The sequence below is a fragment of the Haliotis rufescens genome, unplaced genomic scaffold, assembly GCF_023055435.1.
Source record: "Haliotis rufescens isolate VD_foot unplaced genomic scaffold, xgHalRufe1.0.p SCAF_21, whole genome shotgun sequence".
Lineage (NCBI taxonomy): Eukaryota > Metazoa > Mollusca > Gastropoda > Lepetellida > Haliotidae > Haliotis > Haliotis rufescens.
Genome location: NW_025963902.1, coordinates 7,601,620 through 7,623,658, shown reverse-complemented (window position 1 = coordinate 7,623,658; position 22,039 = coordinate 7,601,620). Strand labels below are relative to the sequence as shown.

At 45.0% G+C, this 22,039-nt stretch overlaps 1 protein-coding gene across 1 annotated transcript in view; it reads right to left on the bottom strand.

The window, feature by feature from the left end:
- Window positions 1-22,039, bottom strand: part of LOC124111504 (TRPL translocation defect protein 14-like) — a 41,271-nt gene that overhangs the window by 6,749 nt on the left and 12,483 nt on the right. Inside the window, exons 4-11 of the mRNA XM_046471237.2 lie at window positions 20,953-20,990; window positions 20,098-20,232; window positions 16,935-17,134; window positions 14,778-14,855; window positions 12,118-12,213; window positions 11,577-11,673; window positions 3,213-3,304; window positions 2,409-2,524 (exon numbers count right to left, since the gene is read on the bottom strand). Of these exons, the coding sequence (XP_046327193.1) occupies window positions 2,409-2,524; window positions 3,213-3,304; window positions 11,577-11,673; window positions 12,118-12,213; window positions 14,778-14,855; window positions 16,935-17,134; window positions 20,098-20,232; window positions 20,953-20,990 (852 nt within the window). The remainder of the gene's footprint in view (window positions 1-2,408; window positions 2,525-3,212; window positions 3,305-11,576; window positions 11,674-12,117; window positions 12,214-14,777; window positions 14,856-16,934; window positions 17,135-20,097; window positions 20,233-20,952; window positions 20,991-22,039) is intronic.

Sequence of the window (22,039 nt, the reverse complement as noted above, 5' to 3'; positions counted from 1 at the left end):
GACTTACCATAGTCGTAACGCTATGATGACCATATATCCCATACCCTAACATAGAAGTATGATGGTCGTAACGCTAAGATGGCCATATATCCCATATCCTAACATAGAAGTATGATGGTCGTAACGCTATGATGACCATATATCCCATACCCTAACATAGACTTACGATGGTCGTAACGCTATGATGACCATATATCCCATTCCCTAACATAGACTTACGATAGTCGTAACGCTATGATGACCATATATCCCATACCCTAACATAGACTTACCATAGTCGTAACGCTATGATGACCATATATCCCATACCCTAACATAGAAGTATGATGGTCGTAACGCTAAGATGGCCATATATCCCATATCCTAACATAGAAGTATGATGGTCGTAACGCTATGATGACCATATATCCCATACCCTAACATAGACTTACGATGGTCGTAACGCTATGATGACCATATATCCCATTCCCTAACATAGACTTACGATAGTCGTAACGCTATGATGACCATATATCCCATACCCTAACATAGACTTACCATAGTCGTAACGCTATGATGACCATATATCCCATACCCTAACATAGAAGTATGATGGTCGTAACGCTAAGATGGCCATATATCCCATATCCTAACATAGAAGTATGATGGTCGTAACGCTAAGATGGCCATATATCCCATATCCTAACATAGAAGTATGATGGTCGTAACGCTATGATGACCATATATCCCATACCCTAACATAGAAGTATGATGGTCGTAACACTATGATGACCATATATCCCATACCCTAACATAGAAGTATGATGGTCGTAACACTATGATGACCATATATCCCATACCCTAACATAGAAGTATGATGGTCGTAACACTATGATGACCATATATTCCATTCCCTAACATAGAAGTATGATGGTCGTAACACTATGATGACCATATATTCCATTCCCTAACATAGAAGTATGATGGTCGTAACACTATGATGACCATATATCCCATACCCTAACATAGACTTTCGATGGTCGTAACACTATGATGACCATATATCCCATACCCTAACATAGACTTTCGATGGTCGTAACACTATGATGACCATATATCCCATACCCTAACATAGACTTTCGATGGTCGTAACACTATGATGACCATATATTCCATTCCCTAACATAGAAGTATGATGGTCGTAACACTATGATGACCATATATCCCATACCCTAACATAGACTTTCGATGGTCGTAACACTATGATGACCATATATCCCATACCCTAACATAGACTTTCGATGGTCGTAACACTATGATGACCATATATCCCATACCCTAACATAGACTTTCGATGGTCGTAACACTATGATGACCATATATTCCATTCCCTAACATAGAAGTATGATGGTCGTAACACTATGATGACCATATATCCCATACCCTAACATAGACTTTCGATGGTCGTAACACTATGATGACCATATATCCCATACCCTAACATAGACTTTCGATGGTCGTAACGCTATGATGACCATATATCCCATACCCTAACATAGAAGTATGATGGTCGTAACGCTATGATGACCATATATTCCATATCCTAACATAGAAGTATGATGGTCGTAACGCTATGATGACCATATATCCCATACCCTAACATAGACTTACGATGGTTGTAACGCTATGATGACCATATATTCCACATCCTAACATAGACTTACGATGGTCGTAACGCTATGATGACCATATATCCCATACACTATCATAGACTTGCGATGGTCGTAACGCTATGATGACCATATATCCCATACCCTAACATAGACTTACGATGGTCGTAACACTATGATGACCATATATCCCATACACTATCATAGACTTACGATGGTCGTAACACTATGATGACCATATCTCCCATACCCTAACATAGACTTACGATTGTCCTAACGCTACGATGACCATATATCCCATACCCTAACATAGACTTACGATGGTCCTAATGCTACGATGACCATATATCCCATACCCTAACATAGACTTACGATAGTCCTACGGCTACGATGACCATATATCCCATACCCTAACATAGAAGTACGATGGTCCTAACGCTATGATGACCATATATCCCATACCCTAACATAGACTTACGATGGTCCTAACGCTACGATGACCATATATCCCATACCCTAACATAGACTTACGATGGTCCTAATGCTACGATGACCATATATCCCATACCCTAACATAGACTTACGATAGTCCTAACGCTACGATGACCATATATCCCATACCCTAACATAGACTTACGATAGTCCTAACGCTACGATGACCATATTTCCCATACTCTAACATAGACCTACGATAGCTATGATGACCATATAAGTAAGTTAAGTAAACCTGACTCTAACACAAATATCTCAAGTCCTTACTTTTCTGGGCATGGTTCGGTGTACTCGTCCAGCTGGAAGTACTGGTTCTGGTACAGGAAGCAGTGGCGTTTCTTGTACACCGTGGCATGCTTGTCATCACGCTGGGCCAGCAGAATCTGAAACACAACGGCACAATGGAGAGTTGAGTGAGTGAGGTGATATTAATTCCGCTTTGAAAAGTATTTGAGTAATATCACAGTGTTTCAGATTACTGTGGGAGGAAAGCCCGAAGTGAATCAGAGTGAGTGAGTATGGTTTTACGCCGCTTTTAGCAATATTCCAGCAATATCACGGCAGGGGACACCAGAAATGGGCTTCACACATTGTACCCATGTCAGGACTGGGATTCATTCTGGAACTTAGATATTTCTTCAGCAACAGCTCCCAAACCAGATAGTCTCTAATTAAAACCATGAGCCAGAACATATTTTTAAGAAAATTACACCTTTTCAAGAATTTTCTGGGACAAAATCACACTTCCTCCAATCCCTGAATACCAAACGGTTGGTCCCTACCCATTCAAGTGGCCTGACTAGCCTAGTTAAACACCACTTTGAAAGTATTCCAGTTATACAGGGATTATCCTGATTCAAAAATAAATGCTCTTGGCAGGTCAATTTGGAAAAGACTGTTATTTTATTCAAAATTTGATATTTTTAGGTTTTCATAAATTCTGAAGAATTGGGAAATTATTCATTCAAATTGGGAATATTTCTGTCATTTGTTGAAGATTTGGGGCCGAATATAGGCCCCTGAGCAGGGGTAGATAAATCGCTGTTACATCACATGTGTTAGGAAACTCACATCGTAATCCTTGGCCGATATGGGCATCCTCAGCTCCACGCTCTGCTTGTTGATCTCCGGCCGACGGATCGTGTGCGTGTACGTCCAGTTAGCTGGGGACAGAGACATGCATAGGTGAGGCAAAGTCTGTTCAGACAGGGATACTGTAGAACAGGGATAACACGAACTGTTCAGACAGGAATACTGTAGAACTGGGATAAAACAAACTGTTCAGACAGGGATACTGTAGAACTGGGATAAAACAAACTGTTCAGACAGGGATACTGTAGAACAGGGATAAAACTTAGTAAAATCTAAATATTTTTTACATTTGTATACTTATCCTGCATTACTCCGTATTGCATTTACTGCTATGTTTGACAGAGAGACGAACTGTGTGAGATCCAGCTGCTGAAGAAAGTTGTCCCAACCAGCCCAGGAGGCAGCGCCCTCTCACAGTCGGCACGTGACCCGGAAGTCATGACGTCACACCAAAAGACATAACTGCTTTAAACATAACATCTGAAACTTCGTGGGGAGGTAGCGTAGCGAAAGGGAGGGAACTTAGACTTCGTAATGCAGGATAAGTATACAAATGTAAAAAATATTTAGATTTTACTAAATTTTTTAACTTATCCTGCATTACTCCGTATTGCATCTTTATCAGACGGCTTGGCCGGTGGGCATACTTGCAGATGTGAACCATATTAAACCCTCGTCAAGGTCCGATGAATCCGCACCGCATACAAGTGATGACCGGAACATCTACGACCATTCCTGTCTTCAGGAAACAAGAGTCGATGCAAAAACGAAACGCCCGAATAGGTAACCGAAATACAATGAGGCGTGTAGCCAAAATATATAACTTACCGAAGAGCGAAAGCGAAACGCAGTAGAACCTAGAGCTAATCTGAGGTGATAAACACCAGAGAGTTCGACGGGCCCCGCTCGGGGAATCGAAGAATCAGCGGCGTCGGCGGCAAAATCTACGACCAATCCCAAGATCGAATGCGAAACGCAGGAGAGCCCTCTAGGCTGGAGGCAAGGAACACCGGTGAGGTCGACGGGCACCGCTCAGGTACCATAGAAGCAGCGGCGTTGGCGTCGGCGCCGGTGTCCACATCTACTACCATTCCTGTCGTCAGGAAACGAGAGTTGATGCAAAAAGTAAAACCCGGATAGGTGACAGCAATAGAATGAGTCGGGTAACCCAAAACTAAAACTGACCTAAGAGCGAATGCGGAACGCAAGAGAGCCGTCTCGTCTGGGGTGATAAACACCAGAAAGGTCGACGGGCCCCGCTCAGGGTATCGGAGAATCAGTGGCGTCGGAGATAGATGACCTGTTGGGCTACAACCAGGGACCAAAACTGTGAACGCCGGCGACAACTTTCAAGGCTACATCACGGAAGTAGTGGTTGGTGAAGGCGGTGTCCGATCGCCACGAACAGGCTTACCTGAACGACGGGATGGAACAGTATACCGTGAAGAACCAGTGTAAATACGATCGCCCTGATCTCATTTTATTTCAGGTAATAGCCTTTGGGGGGAGGGTCCAATCCGGCGGCTCATACGCTTTAAGGATGACCGCCCGGAGCCACAGGGAAAAGTATTCCGGCTGACCAACGACAGCGACGAAGGGGAGACCGGCAGAAAAAGGTGTTTCCTAGACTTGCGGCAGTCTTTAGATCGTAGAATAACCTTCAGTGCCCTTACTGGGCATAATGACGCTCATCCTCATCCTCGGCACCCACACTGGACGAGGGGGGAGGGGACAAGGAATGATCTATCAGGCTGTCCTGGGAGTTGAGTCTTTACGCTGACGTCCCAGTACGGTCCATGATGAACGGCGCCCTGGGTACCGCATTCGAACCGGGCATGGGAGACGTCGAGGGCGTGCTGTACATGGACTCGAGCGGCAGTAGTCAAAACCAGTAGAAACACCCGTCTTCTACTTAAGGTCGAAGAAGGAAGACGAGGGGAGTGGTTCGAAGGGCATTGAAGACCACATTCAGATCCAACGCAGGCGGTCCGAACTTGGTCTTCAGGTCTTCAAGACTGAACGAGCGCAGCCAGGCCCGTAGGTCGGGAATTTTCGTCTTTCTCCGATCGTCCGGGATGGCCAGAAAGGAGTAGATGGCGACCAGGTATGTGGGGGTGGTAAGCCCTTCAACCGATGGGTGCTACACAAGTACAGAAGGAACTGATCCAGGATCTGCGGTGACGCTGTCATCGGATCCTGGTGTTTGTCAGAACAAAATGCCTGGAACAAGCATCATTTATCAGCATACAGTCCCCCTGTAGATGGACGGTGGGCTGAAGCAATAGCCTTGGTCGCTCTAGCCGAATAGCCCTTGGCTTTCTGCATGTGTGTCAGGCGTGCAGACGATAACATGCGGGTATGAGGGTGTGGCAACAGACCGTGTGGATGGAGCAGAAGGTTGGACCACACCGGAAGTTCCAGGGGTTGTCTCTGGCTATGTTTCGGAGGTCGATAACCCAACTTCTGGCTGACCAATAAGGCGAGACCAAAGTCAATGGCAGGGGTCGAGTGGCCTGGATCTCTGAAGAACCGTGGGAGGGAGAACCGGAGTCGGAAAAGCGTACGCGCGTAATCCTTCTCAGGAACGATGGAAGGCTTCGACTGCCACAGCGGTCGTATCCGGCACAGGTGGAATGGAAGACGACTGCTGGCCACATTCAGATATGAGGCAAACAGATCTAGGGTTGGGGTGTCGACCGTTTCACATAGTCTGGCCCGAGGCGCCGGAGAGCGTGAGGCGTCGGAGAGCTTGAGGCGCCTGGAACGCCTAAGATGGTGATTCTCGGGGGCGCCGGTCGAGTTTGTAGCGCCGGGAGAGGGGCGAGAACTCTGGGTCCGCAAACACCACACTACGGTGACGTCGTCAGTGGACACGATCAACAGGGCGTGACCGAGAATGCACTGTCAGCAAGTGCCGTCCTGGATAAGCATTTATCTCGAGGCTGTTGCTGTGCCTATGGTGTTGATCTCTGGATCACAGGTGGTCACAATGTGGGCTGGCGTGGGCCACTAGCCACTGACAAGGTGGCAGGGGAGGTAGTCAGCAACAGGGGTCTGCGATTGCGTACCGTCGGTACGATTCGGAAAAAGGTGTGATCGCCTGCGAGCCAACCTCAAGTAGACGAAGTAAACTAGCTTCACAATCGACCGCCGGGGCATCGACGTAACCGGGTAGTAGGAAGTCGAGGCAATATGGCCATTGCACGAAGTAATGAGATCGTTTTCATCCCTGAAGCGGCGTATAAGTACTCCTGTTCTTATATCGAGGTGACGATGGAGGACGACAACACGATACGAGGCAGGTATGCAACAGGGGTCAGTGGGACGGCCGAGGGACTTTAAGTATCAAATCGACACTGTGTCCGGTAGTCAAGGCGGAAGATAGGAAGGTGTCGTAGTCGAAAAGATCAAACCGGACGAAGGAAGGCGATCTTTTCCATCCCTTGAACGCCTATAGGCGCTATCGTTCTTATAGCGAAGGGTTGATGAAACAAGGTTCCTCGTGACAGCCGTGTTGGTAGAGGAGGTCTATTGTTTCCAACATCCGTGCATGGATGGACTGCGACAGGCGCCTGGTTGAGTGGTATCACCAAGCGTACAGGTAGACATGGAAACCAATCTGTAGAAATACATGGCACCCCTTGCCATGGTAAGTTGACCTAAATCCGGTCGGAGTTGTTGACAGTCCGAGTACTTGACACGTGACATGTAAATCACTCTGCGCAGTAGCCGAGAAAACCGCCTTGGAGTCGGAACTGAGGTGCAAACTCCACACACAGACAATCCTCAATGAACTGTGTGAGAGACGATCAAGTGGTGTACCCGAGTTTTGCGATAAAACACGGAACCCCATGGGCGTCGTGTAAAACCCGGGGAGCGCCGAGGAAGAGTCTCTCTCAGGAACGCTGGCGCTAGGGTAGGGTAGAACAGCGTTGATGTCTGCGATGTCGACGAAGTAAACTCTTTGTAAGTGGATGTCGTCATCGAATCTGATACAGACGCTGTTCACATGGCGCTCTGTTTCGATGGAAACCCGCAGGTCATCTCTCCGGAATCATAGCGCTTTAAACGACGGGATTATGGATAACGTCTCAGTGGGCAAGCTGAATCAGACCAACTGTCTATTGGTTGAAATGATTCCACCCAGGAAGTAGTACGATAGTCACGATCCCGAAGACCGACGGGAGAGTAGCGACAGGAGCGGCGACAGTTGTTTCACCATGCTTCTCCGTGTGACGAGTTATGAGACGGCAGCAAGAGAAGAGGGCAGTGGCGCCGGGGAGGCGATTGCCGATGGTGCCCCTTAAGCCGCAGTAGAAGATCGGATGGTCGGCTCGTTGATCTGAGCTTGATAAAGCTTGTTGATCTGAAGCTTGTTGAGCGCTGAAGACATCAGAGGATGCGGAGGCGCCGGAGCGCGGAGACATCAGAGGCGCCGAGACATCAGCGGAGCCGAGTCATCAGAGGCGCCGGTGGCACCGAGTCATCGGAGGCGCCGGGAGCGCTGAGTCATCAGCTTGTCATGAACAAGTCATGAAGCTTGTTGAGCGCCGAGACATCAGCGGCGCCGAGTCATCGGAAGCGCCGGAGGCACCGAGTCATCAGAGGCGCCGGGAGCGCCGAGTCAGAGGCGCCGAGTCATCAGAGGCGCCGAGTCATCAGAGGCGCCGAGACATCGGAGGCACCGTGTCATCAGAGGTGCCGAGACATCGGAGGCGCCGTGTCATCAGAGGCGCCGAGACATCGGAGGCACCGTGTCATCAGAGGCGCCGCGTCATCAGAAGCGCCGGAGGCGCCGTGTCATCAGAGGCGCCGGAGGCGCCGTGTCATCAGAGGCGCCGGAGGCGCCGCGTCATCAGAAGCGCCGGAGGCGCCGTGTCATCAGAGGCGCCGTGTCATCAGAGGCGCCGCGTCATCAGAGGCGCCGGAGGCGCCGGGAGCGCCGTGTCATCAGAGGCGCCGGGGGCGCCGGGGGCGCCGGAGACATCAGCGTTGACGGTGTTGGAGACCGTGAACGGTCGTATGTCGTGCCAGGGGAGGCAGACTCTACGTTGGGAGCGCTGGAGCCGCCGGTGGAGTAGGAGACCGTGAACGGTCGTATGTCGTGCCATGGGAGGCAGACTCTACGTTGGGAGCGCTGGAGCCGCCAGTGGAGTAGGAGACCGTGAACGGTCGTATGTCGTGCCATGGGAGGCAGACTCTACGTTGGGAGCCGCCGTGAAGCTCCGCTGAGCGCTGCTGCCGTCAACGTAGGTGGGGGTCGACGAGCACGTTGAGCGAGGTGTGTCCTGGATACTCGCATGAGCTGAAGGATCACAGCGACGAATGACTGCAACATCGGCACTGCCTTGTGAAAGTACAGGGCGTCGTACAATCACGGCAGAAAGGGGCAGCCCCGGCCAGATTTGTTCCCGCGGCAACAAGTGCAGCGAGGCAGAAAATCTGGAATTTAAGCAAAACATAACTATGTGGCAAAGCCACAAAGTGCGGGAAGCATAATGTGTGGCCAATCACAAAGTATGGGAAGCATAAAGTAACTCAAAAACAGTATATTTTATTAAAGTTTATGAGATAAACAAGTACGCTAAAAGGGAGCGAAAAGGCAAAGCCTTAAGCAAACACGTAACCATGTGGCAAAACCACAGAGTACGGGAGACATAATGTAACTCATAAACTTCGTATTATATTGAAGTTTATGAGAAGAAACAATTACGCTTAGAGGCAGCGAAAAGGCAAGGCTTTAAGCACACCAAAACAACATACATAAATGTAATGTATTACCCAAGCCAAAGAGAGAATTCAAAACGCAGAACACGACATTACGTGGCCACGTGGTGAATGGCCAAAATGGCGGGAAAGAAAACAAAATGGCGGGAACAACATTGCGCCCGTAAATTACTGTGACGTGAGCCACAGACGAGCGATACAATTTACGAATGGGAAGACCCTAAGGTCACGGCCCACAACAGGTAACAATGTAGCAGCATATAATGAATGTAGAAACACGCAAAATATAAAAAACAAATAATAAGCTTTAATTTCCACAAGGGATACAAAGTACGTCCGTCCGTGGAGGTGACAAAGCAGTTATGTCTTTTGGTGTGACGTCATGACTTCCGGGTCACGTGCCGACTGTGAGAGGGCGCTGCCTCCTGGGCTGGTTGGGACAACTTTCTTCAGCAGCTGGATCTCACACAGTTCGTCTCTCTGTCAAACATAGCAGTAAATGCAATACGGAGTAATGCAGGATAAGTTAAAAAATAAACTGTTTAGACAGGGATAAAACAAACTGTTTCGACAGGGATACTGTAGAACAGGGATACTGTAGAACAGGGATAAAACAAACTGTTCAGACAGGGATACTGTAGAACAGGGATAACACGAACTGTTAAGACAGGGAAACTGTAGAACAGGGATACTGTAGAACAGGGATAAAACAAACTGTTTAGACAGGGATACTGTAGAACAGGGATAAAACAAACTGTTTAGACAGGGATACTGTAGAACAGGGATAAAACAAACTGTTCAGACAGGAATAATGTAGAACAGTGATAACACGAACTGTTCAGACAGGGATACTGTAGAACAGGGATAAAACAAACTGTTCAGACAGGGATACTGTAGAACAGGGATAAAACAAACTGTTCAGACAGGAATACTGTAGAACAGGGATAAAACAAACTGTTTAGACAGGGATACTGTAGAACAGGGATAAAACAAACTGTTTAGACAGGGATACTGTAGAACAGGGATAAAACAAACTGTTTAGACAGGGATACTGTAGAACAGGGATAAAACAAACTGTTCAGACAGGGATACTGTAGAACAGGGATACTGTAGAACAGGGATAAAACAAACTGTTTAGACAGGGATACTGTAGAACAGGGATAAAACAAACTGTTCAGACAGGGATACTGTAGAACAGGGATACTGTAGAACAGGGATAAAACAAACTGTTTAGACAGGGATATTGTAGAACAGGGATAAAACGAACTGTTCAGACAGGGATACTGTAGAACAGGGATAAAACAAACTGTTCAGACAGGGATACTGTAGAACAGGGATAAAACAAACTGTTCAGACAGGGATACTGTAGAACAGGGACAAAACAAACTGTTCAGACAGGGATACTGTAGAACAGGGATAAAACAAACTGTTCAGACAGGGATACTGTAGAACAGGGATACTGTAGAACAGGGATAAAACTGTTCAGACAGGGATACTGTAGAACAGGGACAAAACAAACTGTTCGGACAGGGATACTGTAGAACAGGGGATCAGTCCACTATATACGTGAGTATACTGTACAGAGTTTGTAATGAACATGTTTCGGGAGATTTTGTAACAGTTCCTTGTATCCATTTATTCGCTCTATCTATGTTCGTTATATCCGTGTTCTACTGTATATCAGATCCTTCCTCAGAGACTAAATTCTGAGCAGTTTCCATCTATGCAGATTACCGTATTCGACGTAATAAGCGCCCCGCTCTAATAAGCGCCCAAGGCGATATTTGCTAATATATTGGCCAGTGCACAATCCCAATTAGCACCCCTTCCGATTGATCAATGTACACAAGACTTATTTATTCGCGTATAATACGCACTCGTGTGCTATATGCACCCTTAATTATGGGCAATTAAATTCTGGAAAAATATATCTGTCGTATATAAACATTTCAGGCTGTCAGCATAAACAACGAAATTTATCTTTCAATTCTGTTTTTTTTTCCATCAAAATAATATTCTAATAAGAGCCCCCTATTTCTAATTTTGAGAGCGCTCTGGGTGCTTATTACGTCGAATACGGTAATAAAGTTTTCTTTTTACATTTTACATAGACAACTGCGCAACTAACAAAATATGAGTGAGTGAGTGAGTTTGGTTTTATTGCTTTTAGCAATATTCCAGCAATATCCCGTCGGGGGACACCAGAAATGGGCTTCACACACTGTTCCCATGTCGGGAATCGAACCTGGGTCTTCAGTGATGAGCAGCTGCTTTCACCACAAGGCTACCTGACTGCCCCTTACAAAATATGAAAGTCAAATGCCCATTAAAACAGGCTTACAGAGTTAGAAACTAACAGTTTTTGTCCACTAGTCCTTATAATGATAATATATAGCAAAACCCTTAAAATGGGCCAATTTCTACTAGTCCTCATGATACCTTTACTATTGGGCAGTTTGGTAAGGACTACAGGACTAGTGCCAAATTCTAACGCTGGCTTACTTATGTTGGTGGATTCCACTGTAGTACACATGATATTGTGAGGATTATGTTGGGCGTGTTAACGATATCTCAATTCAGACCCCAACCCAAGATTCCGTGGTGTGTGACAGTTACCGTCATGTCCCCTGCGTCTGAGCCGTGCCTGCATCTTCCTGCTGGGGGTGACCAGATAGTCGTGGACGACCGTGAACGTCTGGTGGTGGGGGAAGTCCTGGAACGAGGGTAGAGTGTATCAACACTGTATTCAACGTTACTGAGAGAGGGAAGGTTTCTGCTATAGGCAGCAATATCGTAGCTTCATATATTGTGTGTAAACTGCCATTGTTCACCAGAACATGACAATCCACTTAAACTGCAAATGTTCTCGATAATTCTACAAAGTTCAAATCAAATAGTGCATTCAGTTCAAGTGAGTGAGTGAGTATGGTTTTATGCCGCTTTTAACAATATTCCAGCAATTTCATGACGGGACACCAGAAATGGGCTTCACACATTGTACCCATGTCGGGAATCAAACCCGGGTCTTCGGCGTGCGAAAGCTCTAACCCCTAGGTTACCCCACTGCTCCCCATTTTACAATCATTTTCACATGCCTCTCACTGACCAATTTCCACTGATTGTGTCAGTGATGGTGAAAAAACCCGACATCTCTCACCTCGGTTCCAGGCAGACGTGATACCAGGAACTTCCTCTTCTTGCTGTCAGGAGCGAGTCGGTCCACCGCGTCTATACCCATCCTGTTACACACAGCCTGAAGACACAGGAGGAAACAGAACCGTCACATACCAACCTAAAACGTTATCCAGCAGCCTGTAAACAATCAGGTCTGGACCAGACAATCCAGTGATTGATATTACGAGCAACGATTAACACGGTCGCAGTATTTACGTTGACACGTCATCAACAGAGTCTCAGAGTTTGGAGAGTAGAATTAAACACACCAAAAGGATTCTCTTTGTCCCAAACATGTAGAATATGAGTGAGTGAGTGAATGAGTTGGGTTTAGCTGGGTAATACTTTTAACAGTACTCCAGTTACATCCCGATGTGTCACCTTGATGTGGGAGGAAAGCCGATGAAGGTCTCAGACGTTTACCACTTTGGTGAAACCCACGAGCATGGGTATGGTGCTGACAAACCTAAAGTACTGTCGGAAATGCTAGAAAACTGCTTTTCTGGCTTCATTTAATAAATACGAGTCATAGGACTATAAAAAGAGCATATATCAAAATAACGCGAATTGCTCTAATCTAGCCTGACGTAACTGACACTGTGATTACCCTTAACATGTTCTTTTACAGGTAAAATGATGATCAACTTAGAAAATATTCGTGTGTTGTCATGCATGTATGAAATGGCCTATAACCTGAGGTAATTACCTAACACCTGTCCCGAGGTGATGACCTCACACACCCCGTGTATTCTCCCAGGTGCAAATGTCACCGAGTTGGGGGTGGTCTCAAAATATTGCTGTTATTATACTTAATTGACATGCGTTGATGAGGTAGCAATTTAGGATATGTACTGCATCATATTTGAAGTATTTGTTGTTCTACAGATGGTTTCTTGAGGTAGCATTTATCTCCGCTGATGACGTATATGAATCTGTACTTTTGAATGTTGTGTTATGTCTTGCCACCAACCCTGTACATTTAGCCAAGATGGACACAACAGGGTTGAGCTCACAATGTCTGACTGGCGTGCCGTGCGTAATACGACGTAACCGTGTTGTGCCGCCAGCACATATGTCTTGTACTTTACTGGTTTCTTCTTCAGCCGAATTTTCTCCATGAGTTGAACTTTCGTTACATATGGTCTGAAGTCGACCAATGTCACATATTCCTGTATGGTCGCCTTCAGACTACTCATGGATTGGGCGACAGTATCTGATTCCGGGACGTTATATTAACTGGCGTTATCCATGACAATCACACTGACGTTGTTTAAAATGGGCAATAGCTGAAGTTCCAACCAGTCTATGAACACATCACCTCCTATAATTTCCTTATCAAAATCACCAGTTTTCTTTTTTTCGCTCGAAAACATCTATCAATAAGCCCCATATCATGGGTTGCAGTGTGCAAAACAATGACACGATTACCTTTACCTGATGGTACCTTGGATGCTTTTTGTCCATCTGCCAATAGCCACATGTAGTCAGTGGAATGATTCACCAAGGTAAATTATCTGGACGCCCTGACTGTGATAGTTATGAATGGTGCAGAGATAATGTGACCTCATAGACAGGATGGAATATTTCCCTCTGAAAAGTGCCCGGTCATCGCCACGCGCAGTGTATCGAAATAGTGCAGTAGTGCAGTCCGGGAAACATTAATTTGTTTCTTTAATTCCTCCCAAATTCTGCTATAAGTCAGGGTTACCTTCTTCTCACAAAGCTTGTACACTGTACGCCTAATCACCCTGTATCAAAGCTGTCTAAATCCTTTTACGCCCCAGTTTTGTTTTCTTATCATACCGTAGACTTGATGGCATGAATTGAAAACCCCATAGCTTGGGCAGTTCGGTAATTCACCCTCTCTAAATTAATAAATGGTTTCCCTCTATCTCTCTAAAGTGTAAAGAACTTGTATGCATTTCCAAGTACAGGTTCCATGTCGTGTACCTCGGTTATGGCTATGCAAGTGTAATGCAACATGCATCATGGGAGCAATGTTAACAAAAAAAAAACGCATCGTCATTTTGTTTTAGAAGATGCACATCTAGAATTTTCTCAAAAAATTTTGTGTGTGGAGTAGATGTTTTATGAAGACTACATTATTATCATTGTAACGGAGTCACGTGAGCATATTTCTATAGTCCGTTTCAGACTGCCATCATTGGACTTAGATTAAATGTGAACTCCCTGTTTTCGTTCGAATTTGTCACCTGTAAACTTGTCGATAGGACTCCTTGTGACTGAAATACTTCAAACCACAGGTAGAGCGATCGGTAGTTACTCGATATTTCAATAACAACAGTCTGTGAAAAATTATATCCCTTTTTAACAGGCAAAAAGCAGTTTTCTAGCATTTCTGACAGTACTTTAGAACATAATCAGGGTAAAACCAGGATTCAAACCCACAATTATAGGATTCTGGAATGCCCAAGGGACGCAACTCTGCACAGCAAATTGTGGCCCCTTAGACGACTGGGCCACCCGTGCCCCCAAACTTGTAGAAACCAAGGGAAACATAGTCACAGGGCAATGACCACCTGATCCATTAGGTTGCTGGGGTCCCAGGCAGTTCATAGAAAGAAGACGGAGTAGTGGGGACATACAATCCCCACATCCCAAAATAAACACTTGAAGACTTACTGCTATCATCCTTGTCAGTTTTGTTTCAAAGTCCACCGAGTTGTCAATGACATCATAGTAGGGATGTCCAACCCAAGCCTGGGAAAAGAAAACAGCATTGTTACCATGGTTACTGCAACATGACACACATTGTTAATATGTGGATACGAAACTTCCCCTTGAATACGAAACTGCCTTCTCTGCTTTGGGAATGACTTTATGGCAGCCATCTTGTTTTAGCTTGAGGCTGGCAGTTGAGTGATTACCTGTGAGTGCAGGAGTGAGTGAGTGAGTGAGTGAGTGAGTGAGTGAGTGAGTGAGTGAGTGAGTGAGTGAGTGAGTGAGTGAGTGAGTGAGTGAGTGAGTGAGTGAGTGAGTGAGTGAGTGAGTGAGTTGTTTAATGCAGCACTCAGCAATACTCGCACTCAGCAATATTCCAGCTATATGACGGCGGTTTGTAAATAATCGAGTCTGGACCAGACAATCAAGTGATTGACATCATGAGCATCGATCCACGCAATTGGGATACGATGACATGTATCAACCAAATCAGCAAGCCTGACAATCCGATCCCGTTAGTCGCCTCTTACGATAAGCATAGTCGTCTTTTACGGCAAGCATGGGAGGAAGCCTACTTGGAAGTTCACCACTTTGTTAAAATCCGAAAGCAAAGTACAGTGACGATAAACTAGAATATAATCAAGTTTGACACCATGATCCAGCCAACAGGTGCACATGGATTGCATAGACATAGACAACTGAGTGTGTGTGTGTTTGTTGATTAATGCTGCACTCAGCAATATTCCAGCTATAGGACAGCGGCCTGTAAATAATCGAGTCTGGGCCAGAAAACCCAGAGATTGATATTGTGAGCAATAATCCACAGCGTTGGGGTACGAATACACGCTATCAACCAACTCACCGAGTCTGACCACCCGATCCATTAAGTCATCTCATCACACCAGCATAGGTTGCTAGGGACAAGGTGAAAACGGGTTTAACGTCGCTTCCAAGATTATTGCACTTATATTCCAATGTGTGTGTGTGTGTGTGTGTTCATGTCGATGTGTGGACTAATGCCGATTTTAGTGCTAGCCCACTGAGATACCATGCATAAATACCCCACTCAGACACAGTATACTGACTCCGAGCTGACCAGTACTTGTTTTAGAACCTCAATGGGGAGCGCCAGACAGGGTAACAACAAGTTCTATCTTTAAATGTCTTTTGGTATTACTCGGCCAGAATCGAACCCTGACCTTCCGCTCCCTGGGCGGATGCTCTACCACTAGACCACGGAGGCGGTACAAAGATCGGAGGACGTCCTATTATTATGGGTTATGTCAGAACGACAATTTATCTGACCAATCAGAGTGTCACTTACCAGATCAAAAAAGCGACTTTCAAAATGTGTTTTCTAATCATGTAATCTCGACAATAGGTTAACATGGGCTATTCCAAACAACAGTTACGGGCTGTACAAATGATTCCGATAAAATCATCGTCTATCTCTCGCTTCAATGAGTTAAACATTCAAATAGAAGACTTTCCACAGCCCGTGAGAAGTACGGCCATACAACATCAGCCATCTATTAGACATTCCAGAATTTTCCTTTGTTCAGTTTTCAAATTTTGAATAAAGAACCTTATCAAAATACTTTTCAAAGAGTAGTCTGGAATGGAAGTAGCCATTTTGAAACTACTAACGTAAAGCTCAAGAAAGCTGCTTTCTGATTGGCTAATGTTGACTTCTTGTTGGTCATTCCATTGGTCTGTCAAAGTTTCCAATTGGTTGTTCTGACTTGACCTGTAATGAGCGAGTCAGATTGCAACTGAAATTATCATGAGACGGCCCCTCTAACACTCTGTCATTTCCCTTACCACAGAATGTGCAGTGCATGCATGCTTGCGCTGTTCCTTCCACGGTTTGTCCCCCTACGTGTCATGTACACATTTCTATACAAAATTACATGATAGTTTCTTAAACAACTTCATCCGTCATGGGTCTTAAAATAAACAAAATTCAGATTTTGTTGGGTACAGGGTATTCATGGTCAAGTACCGTATTGACGTTTCATGCACTTTTCTGGATTTGGAGTTATTTTGCAATTCATCGTTCTCATTTGGAGTCAAACGGACTGTAGTGATCACTAAGATGTGATATAAATAGCCACATACATTAGCTGTGATACTGTCTATCTGCCGAGCACCCTCGAGATCTTCATGGCGTGTCTTGTGTCCGGCGACCGTGTAGAAGTCCTCAGCACCTTTAGCGGCCGACACCATGTGTATGATCTGGTTGTAGCGGTTGTCTCGGATGTCAATCTCATTCCACTCGTTCACCTGCTTCATCTTTTCCCAGTCGCCTTTATGCAGGTCTACAGGAACAGCCAAAACAGGTGTTTATCAAGGCAGGCCTCAAAGTTTCAATTTTGACTAAGTAGTCATATGGCTACAAGTATTTTTTTCCAGGTAGCCAGTGGTAAAATTAAGAAGTCAAGCCTATAGTGTTGGTATCCAAAAGCATTTGAAATGATCTTTTATCAAATAACTATTAACTGTACAAGTCATAGCACTAGTCTTGGAATTGTATATTAGTGGAAACTGTACTTGAGTTTTGGTTACCGTATTCGACGTAATAAGCGCCCAGGGCCCTCTCAAAATTAGAAATAGGGGGCTCTTATTAGAATATTATTTTGGTGGAAAAAACAGAAATGAAAGATAAATTTCGTGGTTTATGCTGATTCCAGAATTTAATTCCCCATAATTAAGGGTGCATATAACACACGAGTGCGTATTATACACGAATAAATAAGTCTTGTGTACTTTGATCAATCGGAAAGGGTGCTAATTGGGATTGTTCACTTGCCAATATATTAGCAAATATCGCCGTGGGCGCTTATTAGAGCGGGGCGCTTATTACGTCGAATACGGTATTTGTGACTTGAACAATTATGCAATTTATGTTACTAGATTATATAGGTATATCCTTGCTTATCCAATAAACTATCAACTCAAATAAAATACTAATTAAATTAATATTTATGTATTTCAGTTCATTGTTGACTTTAGGAGGAATTATTTGCGGGTACAATTAGTAGCAGACACGCTTATTTTTGTGTCTACATATGTGCAGCAATAGAAATAAGTTGCCACAAGATTTTTTCAAGGTATTTATTTGGCTACCTCTGAACTTTAGACAGTAGACAAATTGAAATTTTTTAGTCGCAACTTTGAGGCTTGCAAGGATACCAAGCATAGAGCCCTTGGCATACAAACTGGATAACTAACCTGTCATTTATAAATACCGGTTGTAAGTGTCATGTTTTCATTTCGACATAACATGTGCGATAAAGATACCAAGTAGTGTAAACTTTTCGGCATATTAATTTCGTTATGGTGTCTTAAGATGCCGTATACGGTGTCAAATGAGGTTAGCAGAATTATTTTGTTCTTCTAACCTAATACGACACTATATACGACAACAAGACACCTTAACTAATAATATTTCAGCTATATGACTGCAGTCTGTAAATAATCGAGTCTGGACCATACAATCCAGTGATAGACATTATGAGCATCGATTTACGCAATTGGGATACGATGACATGCATCAAACCAAGTCTGTGAACCTGACCACCTGATCCCGTTAGTCGCCTCTTACGACAAGCATAGTCGCCTTTTACGGCAAACGTGGGTTGCTGAAGACCTCTTCTACCCTGGATTTCATGGTTCTGTTTATTCAAATATGTTAATCAAAATCCCCTAATTTGACTATGCTGACCCTGAAGCCTCTCACACAGACCATAAATACTTACAGGCAGACCCGTCCATCACGCCTCTCACACAGACATAAATACTTACAGGCAGACCCATCCATCACACCTCTCACACAGACATAAATACTTACGGGCAGACCCATCCATCACGCCCGTCACACAGACATAAATACTTACAGGCAGACCCGTCCATCATGCTTCTCACACAGACCATAAATACTTACAGGCAGACCCATCCATCACGCCTCACACAGACATAAATACTTACAGGCAGACCCATTCATCACGCCTCTCACACAGACCATAAATACTTACAGGCAGACCCGTCCATCACGCCTCTCACACAGACATAAATACTTACAGGCAGACCCATCCATCACGCCTCTCACACAAACATAAATACTTACAGGCAGACCCGTCCATCACGCCTCTCACACAGACCATAAATACTTACAGGCAGACCCGTCCATCACGCCTCTCACACAGACATAAATACTTACAGGCAGACCCATCCATCACTCCTCTCACACAGACATAAATACTTACAGGCAGACCCGTCCATCACGCCTCTCACACAGACCATAAATACTTACAGGCAGACCCGTCCATCACGCCTCTCACACAGACATAAATACTTACAGGCAGACCCGTCCATCACGCCTCTCACACAGACATAAATACTTACAGGCAGACCCGTCCATCATGCTTCTCACACAGACCATAAATACTTACAGGCAGACCCATCCATCACGCCTCTCACACAGACATAAATACTTACAGGCAGACCCGTCCATCACGCCTCTCACACAGACCATAAATACTTACAGGCAGACCCGTCCATCACGCCTCTCACACAGACATAAATACTTACAGGCAGACCCATCCATCACGCCTCTCACACAGACCATAAATACTTACAGGCAGACCCGTCCATCACGCCTCTCACACAGACATAAATACTTACAGGCAGACCCATCCATCACGCCCCTCACACAGACATAAATACTTACAGGCAGACCCATCCATCACGCCCCTCACACAGACATAAATACTTACAGGCAGACCCATCCATCACGCCTCTCACACAGACATAAATACTTACAGGCAGACCCATCCATCACGCCTCTCACACAGACAATAAAATACTTACAGGCAGACCCGTCCATCACGCCTCTCACACAGACATAAATACTTACAGGCAGACCCATCCATCACGCCCCTCACACAGACATAAATACTTACAGGCAGACCCATCCATCACGCCCCTCACACAGACATAAATACTTACAGGCAGACCCATCCATCACGCCCCTCACACAGACATAAATACTTACAGGCAGACCCGTCCATCACGCCCCACAGACATAAATACTTACAGGCAGACCCGTCCATCACGCCTCTCACACAGACCATAAATACTTACAGGCAGACCCGTCCATCACGCCTCTCACACAGACATTAATACTTACAGGCAGACCCGTCCATCACGCCTCTCACACAGACATAAATACTTACAGGCAGACCCGTCCATCACGCCTCCCACACAGACCATAAATACTTACAGGCAGACCCGTCCATCACGCCTCTATCACAGATCACCAGGACGTTTCTCTTGGCCAGCATGGACTTGGCTAACTCCATGTAGGTGTTCTCGATCTGCATCATGGTGCGTATGATGTTCTCCTGCAGCTTGAAGACTGAAGCACCGCAATACAGGATGGTAAATACAGACTGGTAAATACAGACTGGTAAATACGGGCCATTATTGCCCAGGTCGACCTGGAAGCCTGAGATTCATAATTTGCCAGTGGACTGGCAACTTGCAATTACCAGTTCCCTGCCAAATTTTGTCAATCCCAACTTTGAACAAATGAAAAAATGTATGAAACTCAACACTGAAGCAAAACACTAAAAATTACTTTGTTATAGCCGATCTTTCGTTCAGCAACAAATATTTATAAGGGACTGACAGTCACATGAATTACTGGTCCATGCCTTATTAGATTGGCAAAAAAATTAATTACAAGTAACCAGGAACACTGCAAAAAATTAAGGTAAAAATAAATCAGTCTCCACATATCAAAATCAATCTTTGCACTGAACTTCTTCTCTTAGTATAGAAAGTGTTCCTTAATTTTGAAAGGAATCCATGTAGTAGTTCTCAAGTTATAGGCCACATAAATGTTTGAAAATTCATACTTTCATACTTTCATACTTTCTCAGAAAATCCCATATCAAAATCAAACTTTGCACTGCACCTCTTAGCATGAAAACTGTTTGCTAAATTTTAAAAGAATCTATGCGGAAGTTTTCAAGTTAAAGGTCGCACAAAATGACCTTCGAAGGATGGAAGGAATTCTTTGGTATAACTATTTACCCCCATCCTTTTAGGGCGGGGGTATAATAAGATCACTTACTTTCATCATTCTGCAGCTCTGGAAATGTCACGCCACCACTGAAAAAAACCAAATTCACAAGTATGCATCAGCACTTTTTTAGGATTGCCTTGGTGTTATTACTGTTAAACTCAGTGCTATCCTGGTAACATGATGAATCCACATGCTAGGGCTGGGGGTAACTCAGGTACTCGGGTCGGGTGGGTACTGAGTAGGACCCGGGTACCCACACGACTACCCGGACCCGTGGTTAGTCACATGATATATTGTTAAATGACAAAAAATATCCTAAACTACACGTTTAAACTACAAGTCACTCATTTCTTCCTGACTACTACGCCCATTCCTTCTGACTTATATATGTTTGAATAAAAATAAAACTTCAGTCAACTTCAGTGTATACACCAGATCGTTTCATACGTGTATCTAAACACATTTTACCAGAGCTACGGTCAAACTTTTCCCAATTGGACAGTTTGTACCTACCTCTTGAGACCTACAGCAGGTACCCAGATAGGGTCGTGTAATAGGGAGGTTGGTACCCGGGTAGTAAATTTGGACTTGTCCCAGCCCTACCAATTGCCAAAATCACACCATATGTTGGCTCTGTATTAGTTTCTGTAGGAGTGAGTGAGTGAGTTTGGTTTAACGCCGCTTTTAGCAATATTCCAGCAATATCACGGCGGCGGACACCACAAATGGGCTTCACACATTGAACCCATGTCGGGAATCGAACCCGGGTCTTCAGTGTGACGAGCGAACGCTTTAACCAATAGGCTACCCGACCGCTCAGTTTCTGTAGGAACCATACACGGGAGAGTGAGTGAGTGAGTTTGGTTTTACGCCGCTTTTAGCAATATTCCAGCAATATCACGGCAGGGGATGCCAGAAATGGGTTTCACACATTGAACCAATGTCGGGAATCGAACCCGGGTCTTCAGCGTGACAAGCGAACGCTTTAACCACTAGGCTACCCGACCGCCCAGTTTCTGTAGGAACCATACACGGGAGAGTGAGTGAGTGAGTTTGGTTTTACACTGCATTTTGCAATATTCCAGCAATATCATGGCAGGGGATAGTAGAAATGGGCTTCAATTTTTGTACCCAT